This window comes from Zalophus californianus, chromosome 2, assembly GCF_009762305.2.
Source record: "Zalophus californianus isolate mZalCal1 chromosome 2, mZalCal1.pri.v2, whole genome shotgun sequence".
In the NCBI taxonomy this organism is placed as follows: domain Eukaryota; kingdom Metazoa; phylum Chordata; class Mammalia; order Carnivora; family Otariidae; genus Zalophus; species Zalophus californianus.
The window spans coordinates 123,135,146-123,151,281 of NC_045596.1; the positions used below are offsets into that span (position 1 = coordinate 123,135,146).

The window sequence follows — 16,136 nt, forward strand, 5'->3', positions numbered from 1 at the left end:
AAAGAAAGGGAAATATACAGGAAACAAACTGAAAGTTGCTGATGGGGAGGTCAGGTGGGGGAATGGGTAATTGCCTGATGGGCATTAAAGATGGCACTTGATGGAATGAGTGCTGGGTGTTGTTGTCTGCAGCTGATGAATCACTAAATTCTACCCCTGAAACTAATAATACAGTATATGTTAATTAAATTGAATTTAAATTTAAAAATTTTTTAAATGAAAGGGAAATATGTTTGAAGACTAAAAAGAGGATTTCTGAAATAAGTCACACAAGGTTTTAGCCATAAAAATAGAATTTTAGAGAGCCCTACATTACTAAATTTTCAAAATGAGTATTATATTAATGACCACATTGACCATGAAATTAAACCTCACATAATCTTTTAGATATGGGCGCCTGGGTGGCTCAGTTGGTTAAGTGACTGCCTTCGGCTCGGGTCATGATCCTGGAGTCCCGGGATCGAGTCCCGCATTGGGCTCCCTGCTCAGCGAGGAGCCTGCTTCTCCCTCTAACCCTCCCCCCTCTCCTGTACTCTCTCTCTCTCATTCTCACTCTCTCAAAATAAATAAATAAATCTTAAAAAATATATATATGTCAAAACAGAAATTCAAAGCTCAACTCAGAGCCACTAAGGCAAAAGGTACTTTGCAAAAAAAGAAGAAAAAGACAGGTTTGTCAAGTTAGTAGGATAGTGTTTCCTATTGAGTGGAGTCAGTTTCAATTCTGAGTCACTAAGCAAAAATTAGAAAGGAAATCAATACCATTTTTACTCTTGAAAAGGCATCATGTATTCAGCAAGGACTTCCCTTTTAGGTAGCTGAGCTAGTATTCAAGCCCATGCTCCTGCTCTAATACCTAATTAGATAAGTATCAGCAACTCACAGGGGACTTTATGTTCTTGCTACTTACCATAGCCACTAGAGGGTATCCATCCTTTCCTTCCAACAAAGGTTTTAAATTGTCAACATGGAAGAATAGACTTTCCGCAAATGCTACAAACAGATCAGAGTAACCACATTTGTCTGTATGATAAAGGGAGGTTTAAGCCTAAATAAAGAAAGGCCACTTACGACACACCTGGTGAAGCAGAGTCAGCCCCATCAGCACAGAGAAAAAGCTAAGTCCAAAATGGCGTTAAGGGTGTTAAGCCGATGACAAGTCGGTAATCCTAAACCACTTCCTTTTTCCAGGATTCTCTATCACCTTGAATTCAGAGACCGTGCTGCTTGTCAAGAGATAATATAATCCTCCAGCACTGCTACTTGAAAACTAGCTTTACTCATGGTTTAGTAAAACTAGTTAAGAGATGACTGCCTGCTTCTCAGTCAAGCTGTCACCCAAACCCTAACCTTTTGCTGCTCTTTGAAAAGTAGGTGGTCATTTGCCTCGACAGGGATGGAATTGGAGGGGATTATGCTAAGTGAAATAAGTCAAGCAGAGAAAGACGATTATCATAGGGTTTCACTCATATGTGAAACATAAGGAATAGTGTGGAGGACCACAGGGGAAGGGAGGGAAAACTGAATGGGAAGAAATCAGAGAGGGAGACAAACCACAAGAGACTCTGGACTCCGGGAAACAAACTGAAGGTTTCAGAAGGAAGGCCGGTGGGGGGATGGGGAAACCGGGTGATGGGTATTAAGGAGGGCACGTGTGGTGTTGAGCACTGGGTGTTATACGCAACTAATGAATCGTTGAACACTACATCAAAAACTAATGATGTACTCTATACAGTGACTAACTGAACATAATAAAAAAAAATTTAAAGAAGGAAAAAAAATGAAAAGTAGGTGGTATGACTACTTCGCGTAAGATCAAAGGTTCATCTCTTCTGTTATTATATTTATCATTCTCTACATTTTTCCAAATTAAAAAAAAATGACTAAGGCTTTAAAATATTTTTTAAATGATAAAAATGCTGTATTGCTGCCCTGCTAACTGGAAAGCATAATGAACAATACAATTTAGAAGTTCAGAGAATAATTAGAAATGTAAGTGTCCACGGATTCCATGCCAGCTCTGTTGTTTCTTACCACGGTGTCTCCTTCTTTCAGCTTCTGGCCGGGCGCTGGCCTTTTGATCACAATGACTTTGGCGTATTTCTTTGCAAGCTGTTCCCCTTTTTGCAAAAGTCCTCGGTGGGGATCACCGTCCTCAATCTCTGCGCTCTCAGTGTTGACAGGTAATGTGGTTCTCTCCCACCACTCTTGTTAAGGTTTCGAAAAGCATTTTTCTCAAAAAGAATAGAAGTCAAGGAGCCTTGAGAGTTGGTGCCCAGGACAGTTGTTAGTTTCAAGTGAATTAAAATATCAACAATCTAACCCTACTGTTTAGAATCGCTTTACACATTTGTTGATCATTAGCCATCTTTAGCTCAGGCAATTTGTATCTAGAGCAGCCATTTGGCACCCTGTGGCAACAAAGGAGAAATGCACATATTGGATGGAAAGAACCTTGGAAAAGGAGATTTTAGGACATGCAAATGCTATATTTTCAGTGGTAGAGTTCTCATTAGAAAAAAGAAGATACCATTCAATTATATGTATAATACTTGATCACTTGAGCTGGGTGGTGAATATATAATATTGTTATTTTTTTTTCTATGTGTCTTTCAATACCTGAAATGTTTCACAGTGTTTGAAAAGAGGGCAACAACAGAAGCACTCCTTGATCTGATTCTGAAAAACCCATCAAGTATCTCTAAGTCTTTCTGGAATTCTCCTCAAACAGAGGACTCTTGATGTCAAACTCATGATGTCAAACAGAGATGTCAAAACTTCTCTCAAGAAGTCCTTCTAGATGGTATTTTCTGCACCTCCTAACTTTCATAGCAGTAACTATAAAGAATGAAGTTAGGAACTTTATAACACAGTCTATAATGTTCCTTTATATTGAATATTCTCCTATGCAAATGCTCTTTAATGTCCTATTTAATTGATCTACCACAATTTAGAAGAGGTTTCCATTTTTTTCTCTCTCACACTCTGGCAATCATTCTGTCAGAGCAACTGAGTCCCATCATCATAGAAATAAAAGACTCCCTTTCTTAAAGAACATTTAAGCCTTTACAGACATTCTGTTATCTATCATCTGCAATTACTTTGGGGGACCAAATCGTTATTGTTAAAACATAAAAATACTCATTCCATCAGTAGATGAAAATTATCGTGGCATCCTTGTTATAAAGGTATGCCTGTAATAACTGTCAAACACAAAACAAAATGTTTAGCAGTGTTATTAAAAATAAATGTATTGCAAAAAAATGTATTGCTGAAATTACAACACACAAAAAATTCCTTTAAGTAGTTTAGTCACCAGCTGCTGATGAAAATGTTGCCGATGCAGTGGTAAACACAAGCTCAGAGAGCATTTCTCCCTTATTAGTCGGATTCTCCATAGTTCGCAGGAAAACCTGAGGTCTGGGTGCTTTTCTTCTCCGTCACAGCAGACATCAAGGGCTGCTGTATGAACACATTTCAGAGGCTAGTTGGCCACTGTGTCCCTTACACTTGAAGAAATAACAGACTATGTTACCTTTGGCCATGTCCTAAGAAATTGAGTAAGCATTTATAATCTGGATTTTACTCACTAATGAATTCTCACTCTGCTGTTCCTACTCCTAGCATCATCCCAATAACACAATTTCGTCTTGTATTCAAAGTGTTGTAGTATCTAAAAATTAAAGCATTTAAATTATATCTGTGACATTACTAATACGTGTAAAATGTTTCTGGTATTTATCAAGTCGTATATTTAGAGATGTAGCTATGTATTCTTATTACAATATCCAATTAAATTTTCAATTACAATATAACTCTAAAATCCCTGTGGGGAAAAGAAATAAGAAAATAATCATGATAGTTTAAAAAAGAATTATGTTTCCTGCATGCATACTCTTCCTATATAATAGTGTTAAATATTGTAAAGCTACAGTATTTAAAACGGTCTGGCACATGGGTGCCTGGGTGGCTCAGTCAGTTAAGCATCTGACTCTTGATTTTGGCTCAGGTCATGATCTCAGGGTCGCTGGACGGAGCCCTGCGCTGGGTTCCACATTGGGTGTGGAGCCTGCTTGGGATTCTCTCCATCCCTCTCCCTCCGCCCCTCCCTCTGTTCCCTCCTCCCCAAACTAAAAACAACAACAACAAAAAACAGTGTGGCACATACATATAAATATACTGAGAAATAAATGGGAAAGCCAGAAACAGGTGTTATACTGTATGAGAATGTAATATAGACAAATCACTTTGAGTATAATGGGAAAAGGAAAAATAGTGCTATTTAGCCATCTGGGGAAAAAAAGCATGTTAAAGTCTTATCTTTTACTATATATCAATAATAATATTGATAATAATTACCACTTATTGAGTATTAGTATGTGCTAAGCCCTGTTAAAAATACTTTACAGAAGTTCTTGTCCTTGGTCCTTACGACACCACCTTGTGATGGTCCTATAATCACCCTCACTTTACAGATGAGGGGACTAAGGTTGGAAGAGGTTAACCAAGGCCATTTGGTGACCAAATGTCGGAGCCAGTAATCAACTCTAAGTAGTCTGCCTTGTTAACCACTATGCTCCAGCATGTAAAAACTCAAGCCATGTAGAAGAAAGTAGGCTAACATCTTTTTGATCACTAGAAAAGGAGGACTTTTTGAACTTAAAAAGGATGGCAGAAATTCTGAATATAATTATCAAAGGATTTCAGGACATAAAACTTTAAAACATGAAGATCAAGCATTCATAAATTTCAAAAACAAAGAAGCTGGGGGAAATATTTGCCAGCAAATACCTGTTACAAAACTACAACATATTAATATACTTGGTAATTAAGGAGGCCATACAGATAGTAATGAAAATCATAAGACTTCCATATAAAAAGAGCATGAATATAAAAATACCAAAGAAGAAACTTAAGTGACTAATTAACATATGAATAATGTTCATGTAATCAAAGAAATTCCAATTAAGAAAACATGTTTCTCAATATCTGGTGGGAGTAGAGATTTAAACAGCCCTTCAGGAAGGTAAAATCCTACAAATGCTTTCACCTTCTGACCCAGTAATTATAATTTTTAGGATGGATTCTAAGAAAACAGTCCAAAAAATTTGAACAGAGAATTCATGCACAAAAATGTTCTTTATAAAATTATTTACAGGAAAATATAGCAATCTCATTGCCCCATGTTAGGCCAATGGATAAGGAGGTTAAATATAACTGACATGTATAGGTATATGAATATAAAATTCCTTGAAGGAGACATGACAAATATTAGTAGTAGTTATATCTAGGGATGGGGTGATGGGTGTTTGTAACGTTCTAGGAGTAGAACCTTATTTACCGAAAGTGTATTTACCTTTATTGCCTGTTACCCATTTTCCTTATTTACTCTATGCCACTTTATACATTTTATTTATCTCATTTATGTAACTCATTCCTGTGACCTCTGTTCTATATCAAGGCTAATTTTCTATGGGCAGGCAGCTCTAAAGCACAAGCACATAGGCAATAAACATGAACACAGAAGCTTCTGTACATGGAGAAATACATGTACATACCCAGCCCAGAGCTGCTCCTATCCCTATTGTTGCCTTTACAAAAACACCATCATATTTGGGAAAATATCATTTTATTTAAAAAATTAAACTTTGTCCCAAAGGCTTTAAAAACCAGGATGATAACAAGCGCTGGGAAAGAGAAACCCAGCATCCCAAAAGAAAACTGCACCTCTGAGGAAACATCCAACCAAAAGCCAAAGCCAGATAGGATCAGCATATGACAAAAAAGAATGAGAAACAGAATGAAGACAAGGATAATTCTTGTTTCCTATAAATAATAACATCTTTTTTAAGACACGTAAGTAAAATCCCCTGAGAGGCATGGATAAAAAGAGAAGCCAAAAGAGAGGAAGAACTCATGATCAGGGAAATGCAAATCAAAACCATGATGAAATATCACCTCCCACCTGTCAGAATGGCTGATATCAAAAAGACAAGAAACAACAGGTATTGGCGACAATGCAGAGAAAAAGGAACCCTGTGCCCTGTTGGTGGGAATGTAAATTGGTGCGGCTGCTGTGGAAAACAGTATGGAGGTTCCTCAAAAAATTAAAAATAGAATTACCATATGACCTAGCAATTCCATTTCTGGGTATTTATCCAAAGAAAATGAAAACACTAATTTTGAAAAGATATATGCAGCCCTATGTTTACTGCCACATTATTCATAATAACCAAGATGTGGAAACAACTCGTGTCTATCCATGGATGAATGGATAAAGAAGATGTGGTAGATATAAACAATGGAATATTATTCAGCCATAAAAAAGAATGGATCTTGCCATTTGTGACAACATGGATGGTCTTTGAGGGCATTATGTTAAGTGAAATAAGTGAGACAGAGAAAGACAAATACTTATGATCTCACTTATATGTAGAATCTAAAAAACAAAACAAGCAACATTAAGCAAAAAACAAGCTCATAGATACAGAGCACAGATTAGTGGTTGCCAAAGGGCAGGGTGGTGGGGGTGAAATGGCTACAGGGGGTCAAAAGGTACAAACTTCCAGTTATAAAATAAATAAATCATGTAATGTAATGTACAGCATGATGGCTATAGTTAATACTGTATTGCATATTTCAAAATTCCTAAGGGAGTAAATCTCAAAAGTCCTTACCACACACACACAAAATTCTATAACTATGTGTGGTGAGGGATGTAATTAGACTTATTGTGGTGCTCATTTCATAATGTATACAAATACTGAATCATTATGTTGTACACCTGAAACTAATATAATGTCTTACGTCAATTATACCTCAATACCAGTAAATAAATAAATATTTTTAAAAGAGAGCAGAAAGAATTTGCTTGGTTTGGTAAGCAATGTAGGCAAATTGTCATCCTTGTGATATATTTTCTTGTGAGAAAATGTAGAGTATATTTTGTGAATTGTGTTATGTGGCATAGTTATAGTGGTCCCTTTTATATTTTATGTAAGTGTAGGTACTCAATTTTTTGTTGCAAAAATATTTTAAGGCACTTATTCCTTAGTGACGTATTGTATAAGAAATTATCCCTAGATTGAGAAGCATAATTCATAATTTAGTTCCACGGGGGCTCAGGCAGAAAGGGGATGATGCACAGACATGAAGAATAAAGCCCAGCCACTGGCCCTTAGAAGTCTTCACACTTGTGAAGACAGCAACCTGAGGACAAGGGAAAAGGAAATACATGAAGGTATTTAGGCTACAGGATGCCTAAATCACCTAAATCATCAAAACCCTGCATTGTTCTTCCCTCTCTTTCTTCCTTGGGGGAATCTCAAGCAACCATTTTGCACAGTTTCATTCTCCCCAGTAGAAACTCTACTGTCATGGGGTGAAGGGTGTGGGGCATGGAGGGCATGGAGGGAATCAATCTTAGGTTCTCACGTCAGGTGTAGGCTCACCTCACCTTACCACATCCTCCCCGCTCCCATCCCATGCATGGAGAAAAATGAACTAAATGTTCCATCACAAATTATCAGTTGTGTATCCAATGACATGTTCTTGGCTAAAAGAAGGAAAGAGGAAATGGCATCAAGTGTCTATTTCATTAAGACTTGGGCTCAGTTTTAGATCAAGACGATAAACCATTTTAAAATTCCACTGCCACAAAAATCTGCCTTACTCTAGGAGGTTTTCCTTGGTAATAAACTCAACATTCTTTGTCCCCTGGTTCCTTTTTTATTGCTTTTACATTTCATTTGGTACTGATTCTAAGCTTTGGGACCTGAATGTAGGGAATCTATTTTGACATTTCTATTTCAAAAGCTTGGTGTGCCGGGGCCTCGGCTCACGCAGTGCGGGCCTGCGGGAGACGAGGCGCATCCCCGTTGGGTGGCAGCCATGAGCACCCCAGCCGTGCCCCAGGACCTGCAGCTGCCCCCGAGCCAGAGGGCTCAGCCCGCATTCAGAGAACAAAGAAGACAAAAACTCAAGGAACATATGTTAAAAAGAAAAACTTTTTTTGCATACAAACAGGAAAATCACATACCCAGTAGAGACCAGAAAGTGATGAACTCTGAGGGCCAAGTCCACGAAGAGACAAAAGTTCTGAAATTTAAAACAAAAATGGCTGGTAAAGAAAATGTCAGTAGACCTCCTGGGAACAAAAATCATATAACAATCGGAAAAAATTGTATTCCTTTAAGACCTTCTAATGAGTTAACCAGTTCAACAATAGCAGTTGACACATAATTTTGAGGATAATCAAATGGGACAGTCTGTACCAATTAAAGATGACCCTCAAAGTCAACACATGATATTAAGCCAAGTGTTTCATCTTAAAAACAACAATAAAGAGAAACAAATATCCATAGAAAAACCAAACCACGATGCTAACATGTCCAAGAAGCTTGTGCTTGGGTCTTACCATGGCCAAATTGTTCAGTCTAAGATTAATTCATTTAGAAAGCCCCTACTAGTCAGAGATGAGAGTTCTGCAACAACGAAGAAGCCTTCAGCTGCTGTCCTTAAAGACCCAGAGCCTCCACCCACAGACACTCGAAGTGCAACAGTGAGAAGTGATAGAGCCCCAAACATGGTGACCACCACTAAACTTGGGAGCACTGCATCTCAGAACAGACAGCTGGTGCAGCCTCCTATCAGAAGTCACTGCGACAGTGCTCAGGACACTGTGAAACGGGGCATCAGGCGAGCCACTGCCAATGTTACAATCCGGAAAGGGCCTCGGGAGAAAGAATTACTGCAATCAAACACGGTTTCATCTAGTGCCAAAACCAGTTCTCAGGATGTAGACAGAAAGAAGACACTGTCAAGAAGCCTGACTTCTGAAACTGTAGCCAGGCCTGCTTCGTCTTCTAACACCAAACTGATACAGAAATCAAAAAGCATTGACCCTCGCAGATACACTATAGCAAAAGCAACTCTTGATAGATCGGCTCAGCCCAAAGAAACAGCAGAAGACAGAAAAGCTCGTCTGAGTGAGTGGAAAGCTGGTAAGAGAAAAGTGCTGAAAAGGCCTCCTAGCTCAGTGGTTACCCAGCCTGAGCCTGAAGGGCAAAACGAAAACTCAGTTGGGTCCTTTTGGACAACCATGGTGGAAGAAGATGAACAAAGATTATTTACTGAAAAAGTAAACAAGACATTTTCGGAATGCCTAAACCTGATTAATGAGGGGTGCCCAAAAGAAGAAATATTGGTCATACTGAATGACCTGATTAAAAATATTCCAGATGCCAAAAAACTTGTTAAATATTGGATATGCCTTGCACATATTGAACCGCTCACAAGTCCTATTGAAAATATTGTCACAATCTATGAGAAAGCTATTTTGGCAGGGGCTCAGCCTATTGAAGAGATGCAACATGCAATTGCAGATATTCTAACAATGAAGAGTCAAGAAAAAGTGAAATATGGAGAAAATATTGAGGCTTGTGCAACTAAGGAATACATCCAAGAAGTCGACAGTGAAGATATAGGTGTTAATCTAGAGTCAGGAAGACCAGAAATGGAAAAGAAACCTAGAAATGTGGTATTTCAAGATGGTGAAAAAGAGGAAGATGACAAAACAAAAGATCCAACCAATGATGTTAAAAACCCCCAGTACAGAAACCAGGGGCAGTTGCTTAATTAAATATAATGTGTCTACTACACCATACCTACAAAGTGTAAAAAAGAAGATCCAGTTTGACAACACAGATACTACATTTAAAGAGCTAAAGTTTCTAACACCAGTTAGACATTCTTGACATATTCAAGAGAAGACTTCTAAATTGCTAGATATGTTAAAAGACCATTATCCATGCGTGTCATCACTGGAGCAGTTAACAGAGTTAGGAGGTGAAACTGATGCTTTTGTATGCCGTCTGAATGCAGCACTATGCCCCATGTACTCAGAGGCTGGAACAGCACAGGACAAATAAAGTGATGATAAGGAATGGGGCTTTTGTTGTTCCTGGGGGCTTTTGTTTGCTTGTTGTAGCTTGGTATGTCTCTTAGGAGTTGGCCAAGTACTTAAGTATTCATGGCAGTGAGCTCTTCTACTGATGTTCACGTTATAGCAGGAATGCCTTCTGTGCAGCAGAATGCTAATCCTACCTTGTCAATCTCAGCAGAGGGAGTTCCTAAGAAAGGTGAATTTTGTCAAGTAGTTTACTATGTTCCTTGAGTATAAACAGGTTTGATCATCATGTTGGCTTGTTCACTTTTAATAGTCTTAAATTGTTAGTCATTAAATATAAGTAATGCGGCAGACAGAATACTGACTTTTTTTGCCTTTTCTTAATTTTGGATCAGTAGGAAAGTCAATAATTGTAATGTGACTTTTTTGAAAGGTGAAGACATGGAAGATTTAGCTCGCTTTTCCACCCAATTCTTGTTACCCGGGCTGCTGTGGTCTCTTGTGCTTTGGCTCTTCACTATCATTTTCCATCAATGCTAGTGAGTCTGTGGTCTCTGTTGGCTTCTTTTTTATTGTAGCTGAGGTCACCACAAACAATAATTAACTAAATGCCCCATTTCTAAGAGGAAATACTTTGTAGTAAAAAAGAAAAGGTGCCAAATGCAGTGGGTATTTGAAACTTTAAATCTGAGTTTCTTTCTTTAGTTCCTTTCGTAACTTGGCTATCTAAAATGTTAAAACTTTAACTTTCCTCATTTCATTTGATATAGTTGTAGACTATTAGAATGGAATTAGAGAAGGAATATATAATGTCATTCTAATTTAGGTAGTATTTCTAGAATAACTAATATAAAATATAACAAATATAAAATATAATAAAAACTTTACTGTTAAGTCATGTCCCTTGAAACATGATAGTTATATACAGTAAACAGTTTCTTCTCCCCACACATTAAATATCACCCCTAAAATTGTTTTATAAGTCTCTGAACTAATACCTAAATACATCCTCTATCAATTCTACAGTTTCAAAGATTCGATAGTTTTAAAATTGTGTGTAATATAAGTGTGCTTGAAAATCACAGTCTTATGTTCACTCATTCCATTTGTATAATAGCACCTACCTTTGTTCTGTTGTCTTATGCTCTAGAGAGGAGTTTTATTCTTTTATAAACTGTGTTCCTAATATTTATAAATAATCTGTATAATGACAAAAAAAAAAAAAAGCTTTCACACTAGAGAATGAATCATAGACACTTAATTCCAGAAGATAAGATACCATTTGCTTTGGGTCTTGATTTGGTTGCATTATATTCTACTAAAAATAAGAAAATCCCTCTTTACTTTTTTTTTTTTAGAAAATCCCTCTTTAAAAAAATAAAAACAAAACAAGAAGTAAAAAGAGAGAAACTGGAACATATTACAAAACAATTTGCAGTCTGGGAATCCCTGCCTTCCTCTTAAGAGCTGAATGAATCAAATTACAGCTCAGGAAGAGTTCCTATGATTTTTTTAAATATATTTTAAATATATCTCTCATTTCAGAGTTGTTGTTTTTGAGAGAAAATAATGAGAGAAACTATATATCCAAGTTCTATACAATTTCTTTATTACTTTATTGATTATTCAATGAATATGGAATACAGAAAGATGAAAGAAAAAATCTAGCTGTCTCACTATCAGCTTTGAATCTGAATAAGGTAAACAAGAGAGTAAGAGGAAACCCATGAATTGCCCCAGAAAAGATGAGCTTTCATTGTTAATATCGACTATGGACCTGCCTCAGCTCTACCTGTTCACCAATTCCTCCTCAAATCTAACTTTTATTGATTTTTACTTTGCATCCTTAGTCACTTAAGAAAAAGATAAAACAGGAATTTCAGGAAAGACTGAGGAAATTTAGAAACAATTTTGACCTCTACTCAGCTTTATCAGTGACTTTTTTTTTTAATGCTACGGCAATATACTTCTAACATGAATGAATTTTTCCCCAAAAAAATAGGACTAATCAGCCATTACCAACAATTAAAATAGGTATTTTTGCATGCCATAAGTGACAAATTTCAGATGTTACTTTGAGTTTGTTTGGGGGGAAAAAAAGACGAGGCAGAATGGAAGGGGAATTCAATGCTGTTCTTTGTAAAGTTAACTGTCATGTTTAAAGTGGAAAATGATGGGGTCAGACCAGTAAAAAGGTCTGGGTACAGCTCTAACTTGTAGTTAAAAATTGCCTGGGAAGGAGGCTGTAAAAAGATAAAACTCTCTTAACAACTGCTCCAGGAAGAATGTATAATTAGGTACCTGGAAAAGTTGCAGAGACCTATGAATAAGGCAGTTTTGTTTGGTAAGCCTCAAATTCAAAAGCCAATATAGGCTCTTCATACCAGCATTTCAAGTAATTGCTAAGTGGTCTCTATGATGTTCTCAAAGGTTTATCCTAAGTCAAGAAACGTGAAAGTGGTTTTCTGGAAAACTGCATTTTTAGAGTCAGACTTGATTTGTCCTTATTCTCCTGGCGGTATGATTTCCCTTTGCTGCATGACGGTAGGGGAAACATGAAAGGGGAGTCAAAGCCAGAAGAGAGAACCCAGGGCTGGGACAGAGACAAAGCCAACGCTGACTGTAGGGCAACTTGGGATCTCATTTTGGGGTCTGTGCCCTGTTGCACATAGTTATGTATTCTTTTATCTTAATTCTATTGACAAGATCGAGCGACTGGTTAATTTTGCTATCTTTTTTTTCTTTGATAACAATCTACCCCAAAACTTAGCAGCTTTAGACAACCACCATTTTATTATTATCTCACCATGTGATGGGGTAGGAATTTGGGCAATTCTTCCACAACTTGTCACTTCGCCTGGGTCTTTTGGTGGATTTAAGCTGGTGGCTAAGCCTGTCTCTTGGGTCCAAGACACATGACTAGCCCATTGGCAAGAACAGCTGGAAGTCTGAGCTCGTCAGAGCCTCACTCCCTCTCCTGTAGTCTAGCACCTCTCAGCACGTCCTCTGAGACAGGCCTAAGGCTCTGGGAGGCAGTTGCAGCTCTGCTCAGAGGCCAGGCTTGCCACCCACAAAGCATCCTTCCAGCTCTACTTAGCCGGTCCAAGCAGTCACAGGCCAGCCCAATTGAAAGACTCAGTGGAAGGGGCGCCTGGGTGGCTCAGTCGTTAAGCGTCTGCCTTCGGCTCAGGTCATGATCCCAGGGTCCTGGGACGGAGCCCTGCATTGGGCTCCCCGCTCCACGGGAAGCCTGCTTCTCCCTCTCCCACTCCCCCTGCTTCTGTTCCCTCTCTTGCTGTCTCTCTTTCTGTCAAAAAATAAATAAAATCTTAAAAAAAAAAAAAAGGAAGGAAGGAAGAAAGAAAGACTCAGTTGTAGAAGTGTGAAAGTACTCACCGCTATCTTTTAATCCACCATGCCTGGTTTCTCTTTCAAATTCTTCCTGCTGGTATTTTGCCTCCAAACCTCTGTATGGCAGTTGGTTTGTCTATCACATAAGAGGTATAAATCATGAACAAACATTACAAATGATTGTATTTGCTGTTAGTTAAAAATGTGCATAGGTAAGGATAGAAGCAAAGACTTAATGGAAGTGACAGAACTGAAGGAAAAATAATAAATTCTAATGTAGGCAGGTATTGATAGGCAACTGATAGAAACTTTTTTAAAGTACTTCAGCTACCGTGTCCTTCTCTGATTCGATAATCCCACTCAAGATAATTAATGCAAGAAAATCATTCAAAAAGAGAAAAAAAACTATATGTACAAACATATTCATAGATGGGTTATTCACAATCTTGAGACACTAAAATCGATGTGAACTTAGGAGAAATATTTAAGTAAACTGTATCAATATCCAGTTACACTGTGTAGCTATTAAATTAATAAATGCCATGCTTCTGTAGAAGCATAAGGGCATTTTTTTAAAGATTATTTATTTGAGAGAAGACAGGGAGCAAGCTGGGGTGGGGGGGAGGGGCAGAGGGACAGGGAGAGAATCCCAAGCAGACTCCCCACTGAGAACTCAGGGATCCATCCCAGGACCCTGAGACCATGACCATGAGCTGAAATCAAGAGTCGGATGCTCAACTGACTGAGCCACCCAGGCACACCAGGGACATTTTTTATAATGAAAAGTGGATAAAACTAAAAATAAAATTGTAATTGATATGACTGTAATATATACTTAGATTATGCTTATGCAAATAGAAATAGACAAAGAATAAGAGGAAATAAAAATAGATTTTGTTGAAGCAGTATCTTTTGAATTTGTTTTATTTTATATTGTTTTAAAGCACATTCAATAATAAATATTTTAAAATTTAGTGACCATCCCAGATGGTACCTCAAAAATTCAAAAACATGCATTAAATGCCTTTGGCCTTGAAAACATGTAAAAATATATTTATAGACATATACAGTAACAAACATCTTTACATAAGTAAAACATGTAATTTATACTTTTATCTCGGTACATCACATAACAGGGCACAAGGTGATGTCATGGGAAAAGACTCCCCTGGGAGTTGGCAGACCAGAGCCCTGGTCCAGGCTCCCCACATTCACAGGAGACCAGGCAGAGGATGTAGTAACACTCTAATCCTCAGGTTCCCAACTAGTAGAACATGAAGGGGAGAAAGAGCAGCCCAAGGGTCCCTCGTGGTTTTTTTTTTAAATTATTTGATTCTAGGATTCTAAAAGTAATAGCTTTTTATCTGTTGCCTAGTCAGGGACAGCTTGAAAAATAAGAAAATGCTCAGAATGTAGTGTGTTTTATTGGCTTTAGCCAATAAAGATAAATGCACGGCCAGGAAACAAACAAAGACACTTAATTCAACAGATATTGATTTGGTACCTATTATTCTAGGTATTATGACCAACATATAAAATGTCTGCCCTCATGGAGCTTGTATTTTAAAGACAAGGGTGGACATAAGCAATAAACAAAATACATAAAATACTTGATTGGTTACATGGTAATAAATGCTATGGAGAAACAAAAATCGGAGTGAGCAGGTCAGGGTAAGTCTGGAGGGGATTCTGGCAATTTCAAATAGCATATTCAGGGAAGAACCCTGTGAAAAGATGAGCAAAGAAGGAGATGAGGAAGCAGCTCTGAGGACACCAGTAGGCATTCCCACTGGGGTGGGAAACCACTGGGGGATTTCACAGAGGGATGACATGATGGACTTCCGAGCTAACAGGCTCACTCTGGGCAGAGTGCAGGAGGACAAAGTGGATGCAGGGAGAATGGTTCGGAAGCTACAGGATAGGTAGTGAGAAGTGGTTGCATTTGGATGTATCGTGAAGGAAGAGGTTGCAGGGTTTGCTAAAGAACTGGATGTGTGGTAATGAAGAGAAAAAGAGGAGTGAAAGCTAACTTCAAATTTTGGGCCTGAGATGGTAAAGACTGGAGAGAGGTCAGGGTGGCTGTCATGGAAGAGGACCAGGAGTCTGGCTTGGGTGAGTTCCAATGCCTACTAGATATCGAGTGACCATCTCAGTCAAGCAGTTGGATAGACAAGTCTGGAGCTAGAGGCGAGATTCTAAGCTAGAGTTATAAATGTGGGAATTATTTATCAGTATTTAGAAAATTTAAATGATACTAAAAGCCATGAGACTGGCTGGATCACTAAAAGAAAGTGTGTCAACAGAGTAGAAAAGAGGTCCAAGGACTAAGGAGGAATCCAATGCTACGAGTGTGAGAAGTGAGCAGGTTCCAGCCAAGGAGATGAGATGGATCAGTTGGAGAAAAAACAGAAGAATGTAGTAGAAGCCAAGTGCAGAATGCATTTCCAAAAGGAGACATCATTTCTGGACAATCAGTTGTTAGTGGTTGAATCTACACTTGCAGATTTTCTATGGCAAGTGAGGATGTCATATGTATACACCAACTCCACTGAAGGATGTTTATGATCACACCTAGTGAGGAGAACATATTTGCGTATATGTGTGTTGTATCATTATGTTCCAAATAGACATCACTTTTGAAACATCGAGTATTTCTGATTTTCCACACCTTTCCCTGCCTGCATCATCACAAATGATTGTTTCTAATTGTTCTTACGATTGTTTTCTCATCTCATGGAAATGTTATCAAAATCAACATGATTACAAATGAAAATAATCTAATTCTCAGTCATGTGGGTTTGCTACACTACACACTAAACATTACTTCTATTTATTTAAAATGTTGAATTTACATTAAATTATAAATATGTAATATTCT

General features: G+C 37.9%; 1 protein-coding gene and 1 pseudogene across 2 annotated transcripts in view; both read left to right on the forward strand.

The window, feature by feature from the left end:
- EDNRA (endothelin receptor type A) overlaps positions 1–16,136 on the forward strand; it is a 60,849-nt gene that overhangs the window by 27,638 nt on the left and 17,075 nt on the right. For both annotated transcript variants that reach the window (XM_027598086.2, XM_027598087.2), the window contains exon 3: positions 2,056–2,183. In XM_027598086.2, the coding sequence (XP_027453887.1) occupies positions 2,056–2,183 (128 nt within the window). The remainder of the gene's footprint in view (positions 1–2,055; positions 2,184–16,136) is intronic.
- On the forward strand, positions 7,880–9,937 carry LOC113924356 (annotated as a pseudogene).